The sequence below is a fragment of the Neoarius graeffei genome, chromosome 15 (assembly GCF_027579695.1).
Source record: "Neoarius graeffei isolate fNeoGra1 chromosome 15, fNeoGra1.pri, whole genome shotgun sequence".
NCBI classification, from domain to species: domain Eukaryota; kingdom Metazoa; phylum Chordata; class Actinopteri; order Siluriformes; family Ariidae; genus Neoarius; species Neoarius graeffei.
In genome coordinates this window covers 40831361-40856327 of record NC_083583.1, presented here as the reverse complement: position 1 = coordinate 40856327, position 24967 = coordinate 40831361, and the positions used below count along the sequence as shown (strand labels likewise).

Here is a 24967-nt window from a genome sequence, read left to right as displayed (position 1 = left end):
CTCCTTTTTAATGCTCTGCCAGGCCTTTACTGCAGCAGTTTTCAGTTGCTGTTTGTTTGTGGGCCTTTCTGTCTGAAGTTTAGTCTTTAACAAGTCAAATGCATGCTCAATTGGGTTGAGATCAGGTGACTGACTTGGCCATTCAAGAATATTCCACTTCTTTGCTTTTATAAACTCCTGGGTTGCTTTGGCTTTATGTTTTGGGTCATTGTCCATCTGTATTATGAAATGCCGACCAATCAGTTTGGCTGGATTTGAGCACACAGTATGTCTCTGAATACCTCAGAATTCATCCGGCTGCTTCTGTCCTGTGTCACATCATCAATAAACACTAGTGACCCAGTGCCACTGGCAGCCATGCATGCCCAAGCCATCACACTGCCTCCGCCGTGTTTTACAGATGATGTGGTATGCTTTGGATCATGAGCTGTACCACGCCTTCGCCATACTTTTTTCTTTCCATCATTCTGGTCGAGGTTGATCTTGGTTTCATCTGTCCAAAGAATGTTCTTCCAGAACTGTGCTGGCTTTTTTAGATGTTTTTTAGCAAAGTCCAATTTAGCCTTTTTATTCTTGAGGCTTATGAGTGGCTTGCACCGTGCAGTGAACCCTCTGTATTTACTTTCATGCAGTCTTCTCTTTATGGTAGATTTGGATATTGATACACCTACCTCCTGGAGAGTGTTGTTCACTTGGTTGGCTGTTGTGAAGGGGTTTCTCTTCACCATGGAAATGATTCTGCGATCATCCACCACTGTTGTCTTCTGTGGGCGTCCAGGTCTTTTTGCATTGATGAGTTCACCAGTGCTTTCTTTCTTTCTCAGGATGTACCAAACTGTAGATTTTGCCACTCCTAATATTGTAGCAATTTCTCGGATGGCTTTTCTCTGTTTTCGCAGCTTAAGGATGGCTTGTTTCACCTGGATGGAGAGCTCCTTTGACTGCATGTTTTCTTCACAACAAAATCTTCCAAATGCAAGCACCACACCTCAAATCAACTCCAGGCCTTTTATCTGCTTAATTGAGAATGACATAACGAAGGAATTTCCCACACCTGCCCATGAAATAGCCTTTGAGTCAATTGTCCAATTACTTTTGGTCCCTTTAAAAACAGGGCGGCACATGTTAAGGAGCTGAAACTCCTAAACCCTTCATCCAATTTTAACGTGGATACACAGCAAATTCCCCAGTGTTGAATTAACACCTAGAGAGTTGATTTAACACCCTACTGTGTTTATATGTGTCCAGTTGGACACAAACTCTGAAAGTGTTAATTCAACACTGGGGAATTTGCTGTGTACCCTCAAATGAAAGCTGAAAGTCTGGACTTTATGTCCATGTCCATTATATAACTATAACTTGAATATGTTTCAGTAAACAGGTAAAAAAACAAAATTTGTGTCAGTATCCAAATATATATGGACCTAACTGTACATCTTACCTTTCACTTTTGCTGGGACTTTGTGTATCATAAGTATATCAGATATGTATATCCCTTGCTTCACAGTGGAAAGGGCCATCTTACCAACCCAGCTAAGAATTCATTTTCAGCACAACAAAGACACTGACCAAGAAGTCATGGCCTAATGGTTAGAGAAACAGCTTTGGGACCAAAAGGTTGCTGGTTCGATTCCCCAGACTAGCAGGATTGACTTATGTGCCCTTGAGCAAGGCACCCAACTGCTCTGGCAAGAGTGGTGGTGTACCTTGTGTCTGATTAGCCAAAGAAAAACTGATGATGTGATCATCAGTTTGGGCATTGAACCTGACCAACTGAACTGAAGACATGGCATATAGAAGAAAAAGCTGCCTTTATTTGTCACATGCACACTCAAGCACAGTGAAATTCATCTTCTACATTTTACCCATCTGAAGCAGTGAACACACACACATCCAGAGCAGTGGGCAGCCATGCTACAGCACTCGGGGAGCAGTTGGGGGTTAGGTGCCTTGTTCAAGGGCACTTCAGCCTAAGGCTGCCCCATGTTAACCTAATCACATGTCTTTGAACTGTGGGGGAAACCAGAGCAGACAATATGCAAACAAACCACACAGAAAGGCCCTCGTCAGCCACTGGGCTCAAACCCAGAACCTTCTTGCTGTGAGGTGACAGTGCTAACCACTACACCACCATGCCGCCCAGGTGGTGTGAAAGGTTTCGAGGGCACAGTCACTCGGTGGTACCCAAAGAGTTCTCGCTCATATGAGGGGTGAACAGGCATTCAGATAAGGCTGTTCATAGATTCATATAGACCTCCAGGCATTGTATAATGTGGTGTTTAAAATTTATTATGCTGAAATTGTATGATAGCGCATATTTCAAATATTTACATTTATAATATTTTCAAAATATGGTTGTTTTTATACAAAAATGTTATGTAAGATTATGTTCTTATACAAAAATAACTGATAGCTCAGTCACTAAAACTGATTCCACAACTGGTGTGCCATTTGGCTCCCATTAATATTAGTTTTACAAATATGGATGGAAAATAAAGGTAAGAGACATTAATAAAATCCATCTACAGAATATAATAGCGGGGGCAGCACGGTGGTGTAGTGGTTAGCGCTGTCGCTTCACAGCAAGAAGGTCCGGGTTCGAGCCCCGTGGCCGGCGAGGGCCTTTCTGTGCAGAGTTTGCATGTTCTCCCCGTGTCCACGTGGGTTTCCTCTGGGTGCTCCGGTTTCCCCCACAGTCCAAAGACATGCAGGTTAGGTTAACTGGTGACTCTAAATTGACCATAGTTGTGAGTGTGAACGGTTGTCTGTGTCTATGTGTCAGCCCTGCGATGACCTGGCGACTTGTCCAGGGTGTACCCTGCCTTTCGCCCGTAGTCAGCTGGGATAGGCTCCAGCTTGCCTGCGACCCTGTAGAACAGGATAAAGCGGCTAGAGATGATGAGATGAGAATATAATAGCATTTTGTCTGTCCCAGCCCACTCCCAAACTACACTTTATATGCACTATGATTAACATACTTTGTCATTGTATTTTTTTTGTATTAATGTGCAAATCTGTTTAAATATCTCATGCGTGAAACATCCTTTTCCATGAGTCATCCATTATAGTATATGAAAAATGCACATTTTAGTTCCATGACATTCACTCAATGCTGTTACCTGAAAACATTCACACCTTTGAAACACTGGAAACTTCCACAAGTCACATGCTCAAGAGAAATTTGCGTCATTCAAATTTCCTGAAAATAATGAGAAGAAAAGGAATTTCCCTCGTTCTTTATTCCCTATTTTAAATTATATTTTGATATTGACCAAAGAGGTCATTTTTGAAGTTACCGGTTACCCAAATTATAGACTGAAAGTACATCATAAATTAAAAAAATAATTACGTCAATCAACTTGTCCAGGGTGTACCTTGCCTCTCGCCCATAATCAGCTGGGATAGGCTCCAGCTTGCCTGCGACCCTGTAGAACAGGATAAGCAGCTACAGATAATGGATAGATGGATTAAGTCAATCATTAGAAGGTCTTTAACATCCTCATTCCATTAGCATGAATGCTAGTTAACCAGTTTCTGTATTTGCTTGTTTGTCTGCTTTAAAAATTCAACCCTGTTACTCATCCTGATGCCCTACATCTGGCTGGAGTCTTATCTCATTGCTCCTGTGGAGGACAGCCCCATATCTCATCTCATCTCATTATCTCTAGCCGCTTTATCCTTCTACAGGGTCGCAGGCAAGCTGGAGCCTATCCCAGCTGACTACGGGCGAAAGGCGGGGTACACCCTGGACAAGTCGCCAGGTCATCACAGGGCTGACACATAGACACAGACAACCATTCACACTCACATTCACACCTACGGTCAATTTAGAGTCACCAGTTAACCTAACCTGCATGTCTTTGGACTGTGGGGGAAACCGGACACCCGGAGGAAACCCATGTGGACGTGGGGAGAACATGCAAACTCCGCACAGAAAGGCCCTCGCCGGCCACGGGGCTCGAACCCGGACCTTCTTGTTATGAGGCGACAGCGCTAACCACTACACCATCGTGCCGCCCCCGGCCCCATATGGATAGTCGAAAATCGCACTTGGAAGATGGCTTTGAACACTAACAGTAATACATTTATGTCTGAGGACTTCAGCTGACTTGCTAACTTTAGGACTGCAGTTGTCATGAACAGCTTATAACTTCAACAAAATAGACTTCATGTTAAAACTATAATTATTTTCCTGGTTTCACAGTTATACTTTGTGACTATATAGGACACAATTATAGAAGCAAGTTAGTTATAATCACGCTATCTGTTATCACCCAGACGAGGGTGGGTTCCTCTCGAGGTTTCTTCCTCGAGGGAGTTTTTCCTTGCCACTGTCGCCACACGCTTGCTCATTGGGGATACATTAGGGGATAAAATTAGCTCATGTTTAAAGTCTTTAATTTTCTGTAAAGCTGCTTTGTGACACTATCTGTTGTTAAAAGTGCTATAAAAATAAACGACTCATTTAAGAGTAAAGTGAAGCTATTGTCAGCAAAGAATGAAATGAGAGATAGTTGCCCGAGATGGGTTACCACCATTTTTTGAATAATTAAATGCATATTTTCTTATATTCAGCACTGAAAAATTATAACAGTATTTTAAGAGGGATAAGGGCTACACTCTCAGAAAACAAAGTACATTATTGTACCTTTAGAAGTACAACAGCTAGTCACTGGGGCAGTACCCTCTAAGGTACTGATTCGTACCCTTTATATACTGCTAGGGAACATATATGTACCTTTTTAATCTTAAAACAATACAGATCGTTACCTTGAGGTCCAATAATGAGCCCTAGGGGGTACATCAGTGTACCTTGGGGGACAGAAATGTAGTGTGAGCATGCTGTATGTGACAGGAAGTATCATTCTTTATTTAGGTGCACATCCCCTGTGTGTGTGTGAGAAAGGCAGACAGAGTAATATTTCAATTTGTGGACAGACATGTGATGTAAACGTGCTGAGGTAGCCAGCATCAGAGCATGTGACCAAGTGTTTATGTGGTCACAGGTACATAAAAATAAGTGTTTCTCATACCTACCTTTTCCCCCGTTTCACATATGCATTGCCTGAGCTAAAATTTTATACTTACATAAGTAATGATGAAGCATATTTACTAATGATACAAGTTTTCTACAACCCTTCAGAAACGATTCATTTTTTAATAACCCCCCCACACACACACACAATTTAGAATATGGTGTGGGATTAAGGCATCATGTCTCTAACTTCTCTTAACAAGAAATGCCATAGTTTGTATCAGAGTAAATACAAAATTAGTTTAAAAATATTGTCCATAGGATTCACTTCTATAGATACAGTGAAAATAAGTCTTTAAACGTTTCATATAATTTAATTGGCGCAGCACAGTGGTGGAGCAGTTAGCACTGTCACTTCACAGCAAGAAGGTTCTGGGTTTGAACCCCATGACCAACAGGGGCCTTTGTGTGGAGTTTGCATGTTCTCCCCATGGGTTTCCTCCGGGTGCTCCGGTTTCTCCCACAGTCCAAAGACATGCAGGTTAGGCTAATTGGTGGCTCTAAATTGACCGTAGGTCTGAATGTGAGCATGAATGGTTGTCTCTCTCTCAGTGTCAGCCCTGTGATGATCTGGTGACTTGTCCAGGGTGTACTCTGCTTCTTGCCCATAGTCAGCCGAGATAGGCTCCAGCTTGCCCATGACCCTGCACAGGATGAGCAGTTACGGATAATGGATGGATGTAATTTAACTGACCATGAGATAAAATGGTGTCAAGTAAATGACATTAAAAGTTTTAAAGATTTTCACTGTATCTATAAAAGCGAACATTATTGACACAGTGAGATAAAATGGTGGGGTGGCACACTAGTACAGTGGTTAGCACTACTGCCTCATAGCAAGAAGGCTCCAGGTTTAAACTTCACAGCTAACAGGGGCCCTTCTACATGGAGTTTGCATGTTGTCTGTACAGGTTTCCTCCAGGTGCTCCACTAGGGTTGCACAAGCCAGTGCATACTTGGTGCCAGGCCCAAGCACTACGTGTTTGGGACTGTTAGGGAAGGTTGTGTTAAAAAAGGGTGTGTCAAGGAGGGTATAAAAACCTATGCCAAATCAAATACGCAGCTCATGATGATCTGCTGTAGGAACCCCTAACAGGAGCAGCCAAAAAAAAGAAGTAGTGAGGCCTGATTTATGCCATAAAAAGGAAACCTCCACCGGGGGGGGAGGGGGGGGGAAGGGAGTAGTATGTTAATATACAATCAGAATGGTTTAAGTGGTTTTGGTGCCAATTGGTTGGTTTGTGCTGCATTTTCATTAGTCCCATGAACAAGTGGCAGCATGATGTAATGACATCACGGGGGCACTGAAAATGCAGTTATAAATGCTATTTAATAGAAGAAGAAATGTAAATCATTCTCAAGTATAAGGGATAGTGGTCAGGTTTAGCTGTTAGCTCCTAAAAACCAAAGAGCGAGCACATCTTTTCTCAGTCACCATTTTCAAGCGATGTCTATTATGAGAAATCCAGCGTAGAATTAGAGGAGACAGCAACATTTCTAGAATGCCCTGCAGCTGTACAATGTATTTGAGTTGTGTTACGGTAGAGAATCAGCTCGGCTAGTGAGCAATCTATGAGATGACAAGTGTGATGGTGTTGATTTGAGCATTAAATCTCACTGGTGCAACTATCAGCAGGTAGACAAACATTTATATCTAAATAAATTAAGGGGTAATGCAAGACACCATTAATTAAAAAAATAATAATAATAATAATAATCGAACCAACATGTAGATGAAGACACACTTAAAAAAAAAGTCGATTCAGAATAACACTACAAAAGTCTTGAATGCCACAGCCAGGGGCGCAGATACGTTTTTTTGAACTGGGGGGGGACAAAGCTGCCAGCAAACCACCCCCACCCTGTGTTGAAATTATGGCAGGGAACGCCAGATTAAACATTAAAACTGCCTTCTGAGCACTGTATCTACAGGCTACCAGAAAAGCATCTCTACTCCGTACGATTTTATTTTCACTACGACATTACTTTGAACAGACTATCAAAAAATTGCAAGGTGATATGATAAAGTAAGGCACAGTTTACTTACAGTCATTGTTTTTTGAAAAAACAATGCAATCATTTTCTGCCTTTTCGGTTTGGCACCCTTCATCATGCCGTGTTGGGGTCCTGAACTAGGAGCTGTCCCCGATATGCCTGTCAAACTTGTTGTGGGTAACCATAGCAACCAAGCTCGAGCTCGCAACCTGTGCAGTCTGCGCAGCTCAACCAACCGAATATCAGTCTTTGTTTTGTTTTATGTGAGTTGTTGCAACTATGTATGTACTGCTGTGCACCTCAATAAACCGAATGGTAATTAGTCTTTTGATTTTTCCGTGAGGGTTGCCTTATGCAAAGAAAGACAGCATAGACGTTTTTTCCTCCCTATAAGTGGGGGGGACCAAACGAGGTGAATTTAAATCTGGGTGGGACGAATCCCACCCGTCCCACCCTCTATCTGCGCCTGTGGAATCCCACCCGTCCCACCCTCTATCTGCGCCCGTGGCCACAGCAGATTGCAATCATAAAAAGATTGTTATACAAGTTATTTATGGGATTTCTTTTAATTTATGGTGTTTATTTCTTCCATAAATCTCCACCTAACTCAACACAATCCACATCTGATTATTATATACTGCAATGAGGAAATATAGCCTGGTTAGGGTACATAATAGTAGACACCTGCAAGCTAAAGGCCCTGTAATCAAAACCAGTAGCCAAAACTGTGTATTGAGTCAGTAGGGTTGTCTGTGCTTATCCATACAGGCTCACTGTGGAGAAAAGAGAATGCTAACATCAAACCTTCTGCAATTCAGTTTCAAATGTGATGAATGTCAGTGAACTTTAGGAATGTTACTATAGTGATCACGACTGGGTCATTTTACCAACATTTTCAGGCAAACAAACCTGCATCGGTGTCACATTCATACTAGACAGACAAGTCAGACAGGGTCCACACAAAGTTTGCAATAGCCAGATCAAACCTGAACCTGCCATGGCTTCTCCATGGTCACAACTTTAATAATATCAAATTTACAATGCAGAGAGGAAGCTGATGGCTAAAATCTTGGATGAGCTTTTCATTCCATTCAAAAAGCATCAACATTACTTTGGTAGGCTGAAACGCATAAAATAAGCCAATGTCATTCATATACTGCAGTTTAATTTTGAAATCTTGACATTCAGAACTTAAGGCAACATAAATTTACCATCAAACAAAATCTGAGACAATCCATATTCTCCTGCAAGTATCAATTTGCACATTTGTGGAACTTAAAAAAAAAAAGCCAATAAATTTACCACAATACTGAGGGAAGAAGAAAGCATTCAAAAACACTTAAATCAACACATGAAGTAGCCATACAAACAAGCAGCAGAATGGAATAACACATTCAAGCTGGGCACGTGTATATACACAGACAGGAAAGGTAAACTTTGCATGCATTGCTTTAAAGAATCTCTCCTGAGCAAACACACCTATGATTTGTATAGGCAGGTGACAGCATGTTCTTTAAGATGGCACTGGCCAGAAAGTGGACATCAGGATCGGTCATTAACCAGGAAGCTGCGGTAGTGAATAGACACTGGGCAAGGTTATGTACATCCTGCTACTGAACACAGCAATATTTTTCTGGATGGAGTGCCACCTGGTGGTGGATTTTTTCAGAAACCTCTAGTAAAAGAGACCCTTTCATGCTGACCTAGGACCAGTGTGTGATTTGTGTGATTACAGACCATAGCGGGACAGTAAATGAGGAAGCTGGACTTAGATCAGCAGATAAGAGGGTCTTTTACGGAAAGGCTTTCTAGCTTCGGGATGTTTCTCACAGGACTGGTTCTTCTACTCTTGTTGTGGTTGTTGCTGATGGTCTGATAAAGACAAAAGAATGTATTAGTAGCTAGATTTATTTCCGCAGTCAACAGATATAGTGATTTGTCACCATGTTCTAAATACACTTGTAATAATTACACCGCCATTCAAGATCCTATATTATGTGTTAAACGTAAAGCAAAGGGGGCGGCACGGTGGTGTAGTGGTTAGCGCTGTCGCCTCACAGCAAGAAGGTCCTGGGTTCGAGCCCCGGGGCCGGCGAGGGCCTTTCTGTGTGGAGTTTGCATGTTCTCCCCGTGTCCGTGTGGGTTTCCTCCGGGTGCTCCGGTTTCCCCCACAGTCCAAAGACATGCAGGTTAGGTTAACTGGTGACTCTAAATTGACCGTAGGTGTGAATGTGAGTGTGAATGGTTGTCTGTGTCTATGTGTCAGCCCTGTGATGACCTGGCGACTTGTCCAGAGTGTACCCCGCCTTTCGCCCGTAGTCAGCTGGGATAGGCTCCAGCTTGCCTGCGACCCTGTAGAAGGATAAAGCGGCTAGAGATAATGAGATGAGATAAAGTAAAGGACTTATCTATAGTAGGTATCTTCTTTAACAATCTAGATTTACAGTTACAAGAAAAGGCTTGTGAGCTCTATTGAATTACCTGGCTTTCCACATAAAATGTGATCTGATTTTCATCCACGTTATTAGATTAGGCAGACACATTCTGCCCAGTGTAAGAACACACAAGTCTTTTATTCATAGGTTTAACTGGGTATTACTCCCAGTGCACCTGCCCTTAATACAAGGATCTAAGATCGGCCTTTTAATAAGTGTTCAAAAACATGATTTAGATATCTTGCCTTAGTCAGTAGCAGTAGTAGTGAGCAAACTGTAATAGAATATAAGTAACCAAAGTGACAGTGGTGGGGATTAACTACATACCCGTCTGTATTTGCTGAATCTTGTTTTTCTTGTGGCTGATGCTCCCTCTCTTCTTCCATCCTAAACGCACACAGGCATTATGGGTAAATGTGTTTGTAGCATTCTGTGCAGTTCAAACCCACCTCCAAATACATTTCACTTCAAATCAAGCTCAGGATGATTACCGTTCTTTTCGTGCTTTGATCCTTTCTTCATCATACCTGCAACAAAGAAACAGCAAAATAACTGACTTTAGAAAGACCTCTTCAATCATAAACCTCCATACGTTAGTGCCATTAAATTAAAATAGCTTCACTGAGGCTGTAGCTCATACCGACCACTGTTGTGTGAGAGTTTGAAATCCGATTAATCCTTTGGGAGGAGTAGCGATTTTTGTGAAATTGCACACAACCCCTGTGTAGCCACATCCATGATAGGTGGAGCTATCTGGTGAACAATACTTGCCGGAATATGTCTTTAGAGTCTTCTGGGTGAGTTTCAATGAAAAATGTCCCAGCAGTTTACAAAGAGTAGCGTTTAATGTGACAAGTCACCCAAAAATTTCAGATGCCCATAAAATCGTGAATATGACAGATGGCGACACCATCTTGACAACTTTCATGCACACCCACCTGGGGGAACATAGTATGCAAGTTTGATCAAAATCCAATCAATCCTGTAGGAGGAGTAATGATTTTTATAAATTGTGGACTGACAACAAGTGATTGCATAAGCTCATCCGGCCTGGCCTATGGCCAGATGAGCCCTTTTTTTTTTTTAAAAACCCACCCTGTATGCCTTGCATATTAGTCTTTATCAGAATTAACATGTAATCTTCAATGGTTTCCAGAACTGAATTGACTTGGTCCATTTTCACTGTGGTTAATGGTTTCGTCCATTACCCACAATGTTATTTAACTACCTTCTGAAAGTGGTGCAGTAGGATTTATGCTGCGTTCAAAGTTCATCTCATCTCATTATCTCTAGCCGCTTTATCCTGTTTTACAGGGTCGCAGGCAAGCTGGAGCCTATCCCAGCTGACTACAGGCGAAAGGCGGGGTACACCCTGGACAAGTCGCCGGGTCATCACAGGGCTGACACATAGACACAGACAACCATTCACACTCACATTCACACCTACGGTCAATTTAGTCACCAGTTAACCTAACCTGCATGTCTTTGGACTGTGGGGGAAACCGGAGCACCCGGAGGAAACCCACGCGGACACGGGGAGAACATGCAAACTCCGCACAGAAAGGCCCTCGCCGGCCCCGGGGCTCGAACCCAGGACCTTCTTGCTGTGAGGCGACAGCGCTAACCACTACACCACCGTGCCGCCCGCGTTCAGAGTTGCAACTTGTAATTCCCCACTTACAACCAGTAAAAACTACTAAAAACACCCCTCAACATCAACTTCTGCAATTTCAAAAGTCTGCTTGGAGTAGTCTTTTTAACTACCAGCTCTTTCACCACTGACAGCATGGCATCAAATCAGCATGGCCACACACACACCGTGAACAAAGTACCCCTTCTCTACTTTTAAGTTAGGTTATAACAGTATTTGGTTTTACATCAGCTAATAAACAGGCAGAGTACTTGGTTAAATCTGTAACACTGATCACACTAATTACCATGAACACAGCAGTAGCCCTTACTTCATCTCCATGTAAAGAGATCGATGCGGTAGTGCTTTAGTCCTTTAGCCTGTCCAGCTCTTTCACCTCCGCATCTGTACATTCTGCTCAAACAAATCAGCTTACAAAGCTGCAACCTTCAGGCTAACCAGCTGAGCTGTGTCTCAGCCATAACTCAGCACAACTGTCATATATAGCTGCAGGGCATTCTGGGACACAGAGTCCAGCATTTGCACCGATCTCCACTACTACTCTAGATTTTTCATTAATGCAACACTGACCATCATTGGAAAATGGTGAGTAAGAAAAGATGTTCTTGCTCTTTTGTTTTAAAGAGGTAAAAGTAAAACCTGACCATGATCATTTTTGTTTGAAAATCACTGCAAATATTAAATACAGTTGTAACTGCATGAGCAATAACAATCTTCCCCTGTGCCATCAGAGCAACAAACAACCACCAACTTTAACAGCAACTAAAATAAAGACAATATAAAAACAATCTATCAAAATTAGCAACAGAATCTCTAGCTGCTTTATCCTGTTCGATAGGGTCGCAGGCAAGCTGGAGCCTATCCCAGCTGACTACGGGCGAAAGGCGGGGTACACCCTGGACAAGTCGCCAGGTCATCACAGGGCTGACACAAACACAGACAACCATTCACACCTACGCTCAATTTAGAGTCACCAGTTAACCTAACCTGCATGTCTTTGGACTGTGGGGGAAACCGGAGCACCCGGAGGAAACCCACGCAGACATGGGGAGAACATGCAAACTCCACACAGAAAGGCCCTCACCAGCCACGGGGCTCGAACCCGGACCTTCGTGCTGTGAGGCGACAGCGCTAACCACTACACCACCGTGCCGCCCCCAACAGAATCACTAAACATATCAAATATTTCACTATAAAATATTGTGCGTTTTAGGGTGGCGAATTCCTTTAAATGTTAGCCATGTTAGCTCAGAGGATGAAATGATCATTGTGTGATGAACACTTACTGTATGACACACTCAGGGATGTGGATGTGCTCCATGGGGACGATTTGTTCCAGTTCTTCCAAGCTGTGCACGTAGCGGATTTTGTTCATAAACTTCACACTGAAGAAACACACAGGCTAAACACTTAACATTTTTACATTTAAATTTGCATTAAAAAGTTTCACTGCCTTTCTCTTTTATTTGTATTGGGACTATTATTAGTTATTCAATCATAAGTGTGTGTGTTTTAATGGAGCTATTTTAACCTTGATTATACAACCCTAAACAACTCCAGTTCCAAAAAAGTTGGGATACTGTGTCAAACACAAAAGCAGAGTGATGATTTGCAAAATCACATAAATATTTCAATGAAAATAATACAAAGACAGCTTATCAGATGTTGAAACTGAGAAATCTTATTTTTCGAAAAACGTGTGTATATTTTGAATGTAGTGCCAGCAGCATGTTTCAAAAAAAGTTGCGACAAGGAAAACAAAAAACTAGAAAAGTTGTATAATTTAAAAAACACTAAGTTAATTGGCAACAGGCCAGTAACATGACTGGGTATAAAAAGAGTATTCCAAAGAGACAGAGTCCCTCAGAAATAAAGATGAGGAGGGGTTCACTGCTCTGTGAAAGACTGAGTGGCCCAATAGTGCAACAATTTAAGAATAATGTTCCTCAAAGTAAAACTGCAAAGAATCAGAGGATCGCATCATCCACAGTGCAAAAGATCATTAAAAGTTGCAAAGAATACAGAAAATCTCTGTACACAAGGGACAAGACAGAAAACCAATACTGAATGCCTGTGATCTTCAGGCAACAGACAAGTATCTGTAGTGGAAATCACTGTTTGGAGTCAGGAACACTTCCGCAAACCTTCATCTGTGAACACAGTTCATCAATGCATCCACAAACGCAAGTTAAAACCATATATAAACAAACAAAATCTCCAAAAACACCACTGCCTTCTCTGGGCCCGAGCTCTTTTACAGTGGACTGAGGTGAAGTGGAAAACTGTCCTATGGTCTGAAGAATTTAAATTCTTTCTGGAAACCATGGACACCACATCCTCCAGTTTAAAGAGGAGAGGGACCATCCGGCTTGCTATCAGTGCACAGTTCAAAAGCCAGCATCTGTTATGGTATGCGGGCACGTTAGTGTACATGGCATGGGTAGCTTGCACATCTGGGAAGGCATCATTAATGCTGAATATACACATTTCAGAGCAATATGCTGCCATCCAGACAACCTCTTTTTCAGGAAAGGCCTTCCTTCTTTCAGCAAGACAATGCCAAACCGCATTCTACATGTATTACAACTGCATGGCTCTGTAGTAAAAAAGAGCCCAGGTGCTCAACTGGCCTGCCTGCAGTCCAGACCTCTCTCCCATTGCAAGCATTTGGCACATTATGAAGCACAAAATATGACAAAGGAGACCCCAAACTGTCGAGCAAATGAAATTGTATATCAGGCAAGAATGGGACAACAGTTCACTTCCAAAACTACAGCAACTGGTCTCCTCAGTTGCCAAACATTTACAGAGCATTGCTAAAAGTAGAGGTGATGCAACATAGTGGTAACATGCCCCTGTCCCAACTTTTTAGAAACATGCTGCTAGCATCAAATTCAAAATGAGTATATATTTTAAAAAATAAATAAAATTCAATTTCTGTTTCAACGTTTGATATGTCATCTTTGTACTACGTTCAGTGAAATATAGAATTTCCATGATTAGTAAATCATAGCATTCGGTTTTATTTATGTTTTACACAGCGTCCCAACTTTTTTGGACCTGGGATTGTATTAATATTACCATGGTCAGTTAAGAATAAAGACGATGAGGATAACGACAGTCCTACCTGATGAAGGGTCTGGAGATGGCCAGGACTGTGCGTATGAACCAGGATGGATGTGCAATGATCAAAGATTTGAGGTTCTTCCTCAATCTGTGAAAAAAAAAAAATATTTAAAATGATTAAAACATGACCTCAGTACTGTTAGTGTTTCATTAAAATCAAGTACTGCACAATTAATGCAATTAGCATTTTCTGACATTATCGATTGCAATATTGCTGAGCTATATACTGTACATTTAAAAAAAAATAGCGCAAAGCTTCTTTGTATAGTTAATGGCTATTAGCTTTCTAAAGGGGTCCTGCTTGTAACTGTACCTGAAAGGAACACCCAGTGTTGTAGGATTTTAGACTCATTAAATGTTCCTTCTGAAGACTTGATCCCTTATAAGTGCAAGATGAATCCTTCCCCCCCCAATTGTGTACTGTGACAGCTTATCCATTAGGCATGTAACGATTCACTCAATTCATGCTTCGATTCGATTCACAATACTGGGTTCATGATTCAATTTTCCCAGGATATTTTTTGAAAAAAAAAAAAAACAACTATCTATATTACAGTAAATGAAAAAATTACTAAAAACAATACATTTATCTTTCTATTCTTTATCAATTTACTGTAAATATTCCTTTTGTTAAATTACCCTTTTTATTTTTTAAAAAAACCAACAATAATTATTTGCCCACATTTGTAAAGGTTGGCATAAAATATAATAGCCTATTATCTAAAAAATCCCCTTTATTAAAAATGAAAAAGTTAACAAATAGACCTTTTCTTATTAAACTTTTATGAATATTACTGCCTCCATTTTTCTACAACTTTCAGCAGTCTGTTAAAAAGAACTGAGATTTCTTGTTAAATCTATTTCTACAGTCAATTGCACAACAGCTCATTCCAATTTTAAAGCTGGAGGGGGTTTTTGTGCACGTTTTCCTGGCTTTAGATCTGTTACTTCTGCCTAAAGTGACATCAGTTGTATTCCTGCTATTTTCCATTAAAACTGTCTAAACAATGCAATTGCAACTAGGAAAAACTAAAATTACACAGCCTAATAATAATCACAATTCATTTTTTATTTCATTCATTCGAATCGTCATAAATTTGTATTGTGATTCATCATCACACAGTAGATTGCTACATGCCTATTATCCATCCTCTCCATCCATCTACCTGACTGAATATTTTTTGATGAGTAATCATGATATGATTAAATATCACGCAGAGTAATCATATCGTGATGATCATATTAGCCATTATCACAGAGCATGAAAGTGTCAGAACAAACAATTAGCTGCAGGTTTTTTACCTTCTGTCAATCATCTGATAGCACTTTTTCAGCCAGCTGATTCCAGGCATCTTGCTGCGTGGCGTTCCTCCGTTCATATAGATTATCATGTAGTCCTCAGCCACCAGCATCTCCAGGCTGCTCACTACATACCTACACTCAAATGTAAGGAGTAATATGTTGAGGGCATTGAAATCTCATCTACACACCCTCACTCAATCCCATAGACCTCTTGCAATGTAATTCATATAATAAGGTATTATTAAGGTGTAGAAAAATAATCAATAGTGGGGTGATATGATGCAGGCTGGTGCAAAGTGAAAGTACTGTTACCACCTTGAAGCTCATTACTTTCTGATAACAGCACGTCCTGAATGAATCTTATACCTCAGCAATTGGTACAATTTCTTGACTTATTAAAGAACAGCATGTGACATTTATGTCCACAAAATAAGTTCCTGTTATCACTTACATTATAGCAACTGCAAAAAAAAAAAAAAGTCATTACCTCACCTGCCTGCCTTTTTCATGCTCGTTATATTGATGAAAATTAAAATACAGCTTGTTATAAAGAAACTGCAAAATACAACATCCTGAAGACTTCCCCATGGCAGAAAACTTACTGTTACCTAGTGTTGAACCTGGACACTCGCTCCATAATTGTCAAATAAACGTCTCCTTACAGAAAACATACCCATATCAACAATTACATCATTTTCTTTGTTAGATAACAGGATGTTTAGATGATATAGATTACATGGAGAATTCACCATACATATCCCTGTGAATTAATTTTTACCATAGAAATATAATCTATTCAAACAAGTGCATGAATATAAACCTGCCATTTGTGTTACAGCCAGCACTGCTACCAGAGCTGCTATTATTCAAATGTAATCCACATCAGAATTTTTAATTCAGTGCTGTGGTATGAAAATAAGCAATTCCTGGGTTTCCTAGCACTTCTGTTTGGGTTAATACACATCCTCAAATATGTCCTGGTATACACACAGAACTCATTATTTCTATGTACATACAATATCATATCATAATTGGCTACTCACAGAAAGAGGTTTTCCATGATATAATGGTAATCTGGACAGCTGCTGTCGGGCAAATAGCATGCAGAAAACACGATGATGGCATTCAGGCCTTCACCATAGTAACCTATGAAACAAGAGTAGAAGAAAGGAAGGCAGAGACGTGATGAAAAATGACAATACAAGCATTAGACAAGAGAAGAAGATGCACACATGAGGACTCACCTCCATGCGAGATGACACGCACATATGGCCGAATGAGCTGCATGTCGATACGGTGCTCCTGCTCACCAATGATGACAGTCCTCCACAAGCGACCATTTCCAACATCCCCCTCATCTTCAACCCCTTCCACAGGCCCCGAGTTGGCTGAGGCTACTGGTGTGTCATCTGCACACAGAGTACAAATCATTTATTTATAAATAAGTGATTTATAAATAATTTATTCTATAAATATCTTTTATAAAAAATAACTCATTTATTTATTTATACCAGGAACAAGCTTAAAGAGAAACAGAGAGCATCAAACCTCACCTTCCCATTCCAGGTCATTGCCATTGGCTGGGAACTCCAAAGAGTCTGTCTCATCAGGAGTTTCAATGTCATCAACATTAATGTCTAGATCATCAGGCGTATCCAGGAAATCGTCAGAAAGCAGGGACCCTTCACTTTGATCCAAGGATAGGTTCATATCTGGGGCTACAAGTGTGCGGCGTTTGCGGTGACCCGAAGCTCCACTGATATGAAGCGAGTTGGGTGGAGCTGGACATCAAAAAGTGCAGAGAAAGATGGAAGGGTTAAATACTCATGAAGGAGTCAATAAATCTTGGTGCTTCATGTTCACACTCTTGATGGAGCATACAGTATATGCACTTACATGTTCTCTCCTCACCAAGTGTGCAGGAAGAGTCCATATCTCCCTCCTCTGGTAGTGGCCTTACAAACACACAGACAATATCGCACACGCAGTTAGATGTCTGTAGTCTTCAATGTCGCATTTAGAAAGACTAAAGAGGCTAAAAGGGAGAGACACATGAATGATTTATCAAACTATCCCATCTTTGCCCTGAATGAGTCTTGTGTTGAATGGAGCAGACAGTGATATGATAATGAGCAGCCTGAAAGCAAGAGATAGAAAGCATCTTATCAGGCTCTGAAGGGTTCACTGGTGTGTGCGGCCTGCAGCTGCTTCAGCACTAATAAAGTGCTACTTAACTTGCATGGGGTGTCAACATCCCCCAATACACACACACACACACACACACACACACTACTCAGTGTTCAGTGAAAAAAGAGAGAGAGAGAACTGCAATCAGAATGCTCATGTTAACAAAACAAACCAGTATGATCTCAATATATACAAGTTTTTGACAGCTTTTCTCAATGTCACTGTAGCTGTAATCATTGTCATTGTTTATTATTATTATTATTATTATTAAACAAACCTGCACTGAACACATAAGCATTCCAGAAACCAAACACATCACACACTTCAGCTTTAACTTAAATACAGGCCATGAACAGAAGCCAAATATAGAAAATCAAAGCTGCTCCATCACTTACCTTCGTGTCAAGGAAATGAATATTTTGCTGATTCTTTTTCAAATCGGCACTCTTCTACTTTCTAACTTAACAAAATATCATCTTTTCAACTGTTTTAATGTTTAGAGCATCATTTCTAGCCAGTGATGCTGAAATTGTGTGTATGTTTCTCTATGCGTGCCCTGCCTCCATTTTGCTGGTGATGCTGTGTTGTTGGCTCTGGGCTGCGTCACATGACGCAGCTCATTACCATTTAAGGAGAAAGCTGCACCTGCTTCCTGTCTTCACACCCAGATGGCACACAGAAATCACACTGCTGCTGACCCAGGATCAGATTCACTGCCATGCCCATGTTAATGCCAAGTCAACAAGGGGGAAATTCCGGCACCAATATGTCCAGATGGATATTTCACCTACACACACCAGTCATCTCGTTCTTTGATTAGTCATAAAATAAAACTTCTGATACACACCTTAAAGAAAATAACCCAGCATTAATTTAAGACTCTCTTATATATATATTATTTTCTACAGGCAAAGTGTTGTTAATTCATTTTAATATCGTTAGAGTAGGGCGACACAGTGGTGTAGTGGTTAGCGCTGTCGCCTCACAGCAAGAAGGTCCGGGTTCGAGCCCCGGGGCCGGCGAGGGCCTTTCTGTATGGAGTTTGCATGTTCTCCCCGTGTCCGCGTGGGTTTCCTCCGGGTGCTCCGGTTTCCCCCACAGTCCAAAGACATGCAGGTTAGGTTAACTGGTGACTCTAAATTGACCGTAGGTGTGAATGGTTGTCTATGTGTCAGCCCTGTGATGACCTGGCGACTTGTCCAGGGTGTACCCCGCCTTTCGGCCGTAGTCAGCTGGGATAGGCTCCAGCTTGCCTGCGACCCTGTAGAACAGGATAAAGCGGCTAGAGATAATGAGATGAGATCATTAGAGTACTGCTAGAGTAATATTGAAGAATGTGTTATCTATATGAATGTTTTAATATCATAAAAAAATACAAACAGCCTAGGAACAACCTTTAACCCCTTTTATAATCCATCCATCCGTTATCTGTAGCCGCTTATCCTGTTCTACAGGGTCGCAGGCAAGCTGGAGCCTATCCCAGCTGACTATGGGCGAAAGGCGGGGTACACCCTGGACAAGTCGCCAGGTCATCGCAGGGCTGACACAGAGACAAACAACCATTCACACTCACATTCACACCTACGGTCAATTTAGAGTCACTAGTTAACCTAACCTGCATGTCTTTGGACTGTGGGGGGAACCGGAGCACCCGGAGAAAACCCATGCAGACACGGGGAGAGCATGCAAACTCCACACAGAAAGGCCCCTGTTGGCCACGGGGCTCAAACCCAGGACCTTCTTGCTGTGAGGCGACAGTGCTAATCACTACACCTCTGTGCCACCCTTCATATTGCTAAATAAGGAATAAAACACAGTGGAATGTGCTGTTATCGTAAATCAGTCAATAATGTGGTGGTGTGATGCATCCAGATACAAAGATGATGTACTGTTACCATGCTGAAGTTGATAATTTTTCTTAAAGAATTATTCTCCTGGAATTCCTATTCCTTGTATATGACAGCAATATGACAACTATTACAAATTTTAATGTATTAAAGAACAACCCATCATAATGTACAGTTCTGTGCAAATTCTTAGGTACATGCAATGAAATGCTATAGAGCAATGTGATGAATAAAGTTTTTCTTCTTCAAAAAAAAAACCCCATAAAGATCAGTAAGCAGTAATGCATGAAAAGTCAATGTTTGGTGTAAGGACCCTTTGTTTAAAAAATAAAATAAAAAGCAGTTTCAGGTACAGTTAGTGCAGTTTTATAAGGAAATGAGCTGTAAGTTTTACTGAGTATCTTTCTGAACCAGCCACAGTTCTTCTGGACACTTTGACTGTTGCACTTGCTTCTTAATTGTGCAGCAAAACCCAGCAGCCTTCATTATGTTTTTGTCTGAAAGGTGTCTCTTATGTAATATGCTCCTTTCTTTACTGACATACAAACATTTTTCTGTAACATTTAATTTTGTACTGGAAAACTATCCATCCATCCATCCATCCATTATCTGTAGCCACTTATCCTGTGCAGGGTCAAGGGCAAGCTGGAGCCTTATCCCAGTTGACTATGGGCGAGAGGCGGGGTACACCCTGGACAAGTCATCAAATCATCACAGGGCTGACACATAGAGACAAACAACCATTCACACTCACATTCACACCTATGGTCAATTTAGAGCCACCAATTAACCTGGAAAACTAATGTTTGGAAATCTAAAGTGTTTTTATACTGTTTCCATAATGCAGAAGTCATAAAATAAAAGTCTATAACAAAGCTTATGTTAAAAATAATAATAAGGTGCCTAAGACATTTGCTCAGTACTGTATATCAATTTATCATTACATTAATACTGTGGAACATCTGTGAAACAAGTCAGTTCCTGTTATCAATTACTTTATAAACAGCTTTAAACCCTTGCTCCTTCACCAACCTCTTTTTTCTTCTCTCACTAGAAGTTAATAAGACAAAAATGCAGTTTGTCATGAATAAATTAAATGATACAATTAATGATTTTTAATAATTTTACGGCATGTGAATAAAAATATTTTAAAATATTTTCATCCCACTTTTTAAAAAACAAGATGAAAATCAGAGTGTACTGATTAACTAATGAAAGGCTGAGTATAAGCCTTTAACTTGGTTTCCCTCACCAAATTATTCAATCCTCACTCTGCCTCTGCATTACTATGGTTTCAAAAAGTTGTCATCTTCGAAAATGTGAATATGAAAGCAGATAGTGGTTGTAATATAAACCTTGATACAAGATTGCTCTCATATTGTGAATTTATCATACAGTTCCACTCTACACCACACTATTTTAAAGCCCTCCACACCTGGGGAAGTCATCATCTTGCCACTCGTCTCTCTCTTCTATATGGTCCAAAAATGGCAACATGTTCGGCGTGCACATGCTCTTGAGGGTTATGGGGTGAAAACCTGCAAAACAACAAAGAAAATGCCTTTACCTATTGGGTATAATGCCTAATACCTTGGTTAGAAAAGTTGCACTGTCCCCAGAACTATTGACACACTTTATAAAAATGTGCAAGAATGAATATATAAAAAGAATAGCACATGCCATAAGTGATCATTGGAGCTCAGACATGAAAAGGACATCATATAGTCTTATTTACTGGGTATTTTCTCTTCCTGTAACGTTTACCAAGTTTAGAGACAACTGTCGAGGGATCTTGGACCACTCCTTTTGAAGTTTCTTTATACTCTTGGATTTGTGCATCACTCTTTAATTCTCAGACAACAGGTTTTAAGCCTATACAGTATATTTTTGAAAGAAAATACCACTGTTTAAAAATAGATATAATTATAAGATAAATATTTTTACGGCAGAGCAATAGGGCCAGGGTTTTATATTTTATTTGGAAACTTCTGAGAAAAAAACTCAGAATTTTTTAGATTAAAGTCAGAAATTTCGAGAAAAAAGTAAAAAAAATTCGAGAAACAATCTCAAAACATTTGAGAAAAAAAGTCAAAATTTTCAAGAAAAAAGTCGAAATTTGAGAAAAAAGTTGAAATTTGAGAAAAAAAGTCAAAATTTGAGAAAAAAAAGTCAAAATTTTTGAGAAAAAAGTCAAAATTTTTGAGAAAAAAAGTCAAAATTTTCGAGAAAAAAATCGAAATTTTCGAGAAAAAAAGTTGACATTTTCGAAAAAAAGTCAGAAATCTGTAGAAGGCGGGCTTCCATACGGAAGTGACACTCACTCGTGGCCGGTAGACATGAATGGCTGAGACCAGAGCCATGGAATTCAGAGTTGTGACAACCGGGGTACAGGAAGTCGGTTGGTGATGTGATTCACGTAGATTCAAATACTTCTAGGCAGCGGCTTTCTGTTTGCTAGAGACTAACACAGAACCACTACATAACAAGCAAAGATTAAGTAGAAATGAATTACATTTACCTTTACAGCACTTTGTGTTCTACGGCCACTTCCTGGAACTAGACACATAGATCGCCATTGTCATAGTTCCACTAGTTCCAGGAAGTGGCCGTAGAACACAGAAAGTGCGGTAAAGGTAAATGTAATTCGTTTCTACTTAATCTTTGCTTGTTATATAGTGGTTCTGTGTTAGTCTCTAGCAAACAGAAAGCCGCTGCCTAGAAGTATTTGAATCTACGTGAATCACATCACCAACCGACTTCCTGTACCCCGGTTGTCACAACTCTGAATTCCATGGCTCTGGTCTCAGCCATTCATGTCTACCGGCCGCGAGTGAGTGTCACTTCCGTATGGAAGCCCGCCTTCTACAGATTTCTGACTTTTTTTTTCTCGAAAATTTCGACTTTTTTCTCAAAAATTTCGATGTTTTTTCTCAAAAATTTCGACTTTTTTTTCTCGAAAATTTCGACTTTTTTTCTCGAAAATTTTGACTTTTTTTCTCAAAAGTTTTGAGATTGTTTCTCGAAATTTCTGACTTTAATCTCGAAAATTCTGAGTTTTTTTCTGAGAAATTTTAAAAAATATATGTATTTCTTAGTGGAACTATCACTCTTCCATATATTTTCCCCTACTTTTTGAATGGAATTTTTATTTATACCACAATTTTTGCTCATTTTATAAAGGGTGCAAATAATGTGAAGGGCAAATAATTTTTTAAAAAGTAATTGTAGTTCCACTCTCAACTATTACAATTTGTAATACAGACTATTCCTGGTGCTCTTCCAAAAATAATGCTTTTTTTTATTGATTACATATTCCCTTAATGATCACTTACTAATTATGTGATCACTTAAGTTGTTTGAAACAAATACATAAAAGGTTAAGCATGCATTTCAAGGAAAAGTTTCTGAAAAGATAGACTTCAATTATAAGTTAGCTCAGTTAATCAAAATTCAAGATGCTCACCAACGCTGGATACCAAATATGCCTTTAACACAATTGATTACATTTGAAGTGAATGATAAATGTGTTCAGTTGTACTGCAAAGTAATGTGTAAATTATCTCACTATCTGACTGCATTTCTGATGCTTCCTTATCCCATTGTAGACTGACCTCATTAGCTTTGTATCGACTCATCTATTTATAACATATATTGAGTTTATTCTACCCTTTAATACCATAAGAACTGTCTTTTCTATTTTAGGGTACAAGTATGCTAGAATGTGTATAATTGACCTGTACATGCATACTGAAGTTATGTGCTGCTGTACATTGGTTTAAAAAAAAGAAAAAAGAAAAGAAAAAAAGGAAACAAAACTTTGAGGATAAGCCTTTGAGACAAAAAAACACTTGACAAAGAAACTTGACAAAAGCTAAATTCTGAAATCTCACCAAAATTGCAAGAAAATTTATTTTATGTCCTTAGGCTATATAAGAAACTATACAAAGAGTAGCAAAGATGCCTTCAAAAACAAATATAAAAATAATAATTATAATGAGCAGGAAAACAGTAAAACTATCAATAAAAACTGTGTACATTTAAAATGACATATATTCTCGGAGGTGTACTGTTGTGCAATTTTCTAAGAAAAATGCCTTCTTGAAGAACCTGCTGCAGTTCTTCTGGCTCTGCAGAGAAAATCCCAAACACCATCAATGATGTTTTTGTCAGAAGCATAGTCTATTACTCAATACAGTCCAGTACCTAGTAAAATGTGAAAATTTGCTTAGCTTGTTGTTTTTCAGGAAAAAATTTTTTAAAATCAATCCAGACACATTATTGTAAAATATATAAAATAAGTACAGAAGATTAATTTTCTATTTAAAAAAAAAGAACTTTTTCCACAATACTCTACATCTAAATATAAATGTAACTTTCAAATTCACCAAGTAATTAAAAGGAGAACAGAGCACAATGGGCTGTACTCACATCCACACTAGCTGGTAGGCAGTGTGCTCCCTGTTCCTTCCCTGTGTGTTAAACCCAGGACTGAATGCAGGTGCAGCTGCAGGTGTTTCTCCTGCACACACAAGTCTCTTCTGTTCTCTGATGGCTTTCAATTCCTTGGTTTCAGACTCGGGTATAAATTCACACAATGAGACCACTCAGATTAAAATAAATAAATAAATAATAATAATAATCATTCCATGCAGTTCATCCTCCTGCAAATTCTTATAGCTATATTATCATCTGATTTTCCTGTCTTTTTAAATATGCAATTGCTCATCCTTTTGAACAATATGCCATTCTTGATTTTTGTTGTTCTTGTGCTCTCTGGTTTTCAGGTTGTCTTGGAGGAAAATACACAGAAGTTGATAGATGTCCTCTGATTTGGAGTACTGGAAGGCAATGAAATGTTTTTCCCTGGAGTATCTGATCAAATAAAAATAGGCAGTTCCTTTTTCAAGGCCTAGAGGGCGCACAACTATAAGAAATGCCCATAGTGATTCTTACTACCTTTGACACATCAAGAATGAATAGATAGATAGATAGATAGATAGATAGATAGATAGATAGATAGATAGATAGATAGATACTTTATTAATCCCAGAGGGAAATTCACGGTATCCAGTAACATTTCCGCATTGCACAAGGTCAATACAAAAACTAAACAGCATTATACGTATAAAAAACTAAAATACAAAAAGCAAAATACCAAAAGAAATAAAACATTATCAATAAGAGCAAGTAATAAAATATACAGCTCTCAGTGTGGGAGGTAGTGAGGTAGTGCAGTTGGCAGTAACCAGTCACAGTGCAAATAAGAGTGTAATGAGCAGTGCAAATACTTTATGGACAGTTACATATACATATACATGTGCAGTGCGTTTAATGGTATATGGTAGATAAAAAGCATAGTATATTACATGATAGGCATAGTTAAAGTATA

The 24967-nt window shown here is 39.7% G+C and overlaps 1 protein-coding gene across 1 annotated transcript; it reads right to left on the bottom strand.

Moving 5' to 3' along the window:
- Positions 1-8741: 8741 nt before the first annotated feature.
- On the bottom strand, positions 8742-18281 carry atcaya (ATCAY kinesin light chain interacting caytaxin a). The gene is made up of 11 exons (XM_060940520.1): positions 18127-18281; positions 17441-17499; positions 17098-17325; positions 16789-16953; positions 16588-16690; positions 15545-15676; positions 14244-14330; positions 12403-12501; positions 9957-9992; positions 9793-9852; positions 8742-8902 (listed from the first exon to the last, which is right to left on the bottom strand). Exons 2-11 carry the CDS (start codon positions 17475-17477, stop codon positions 8857-8859), a joined length of 993 nt encoding a protein of 330 aa, XP_060796503.1. The 5' UTR covers positions 17478-17499; positions 18127-18281; the 3' UTR covers positions 8742-8856.
- Between the last annotated feature and the right edge of the window lie 6686 nt (positions 18282-24967).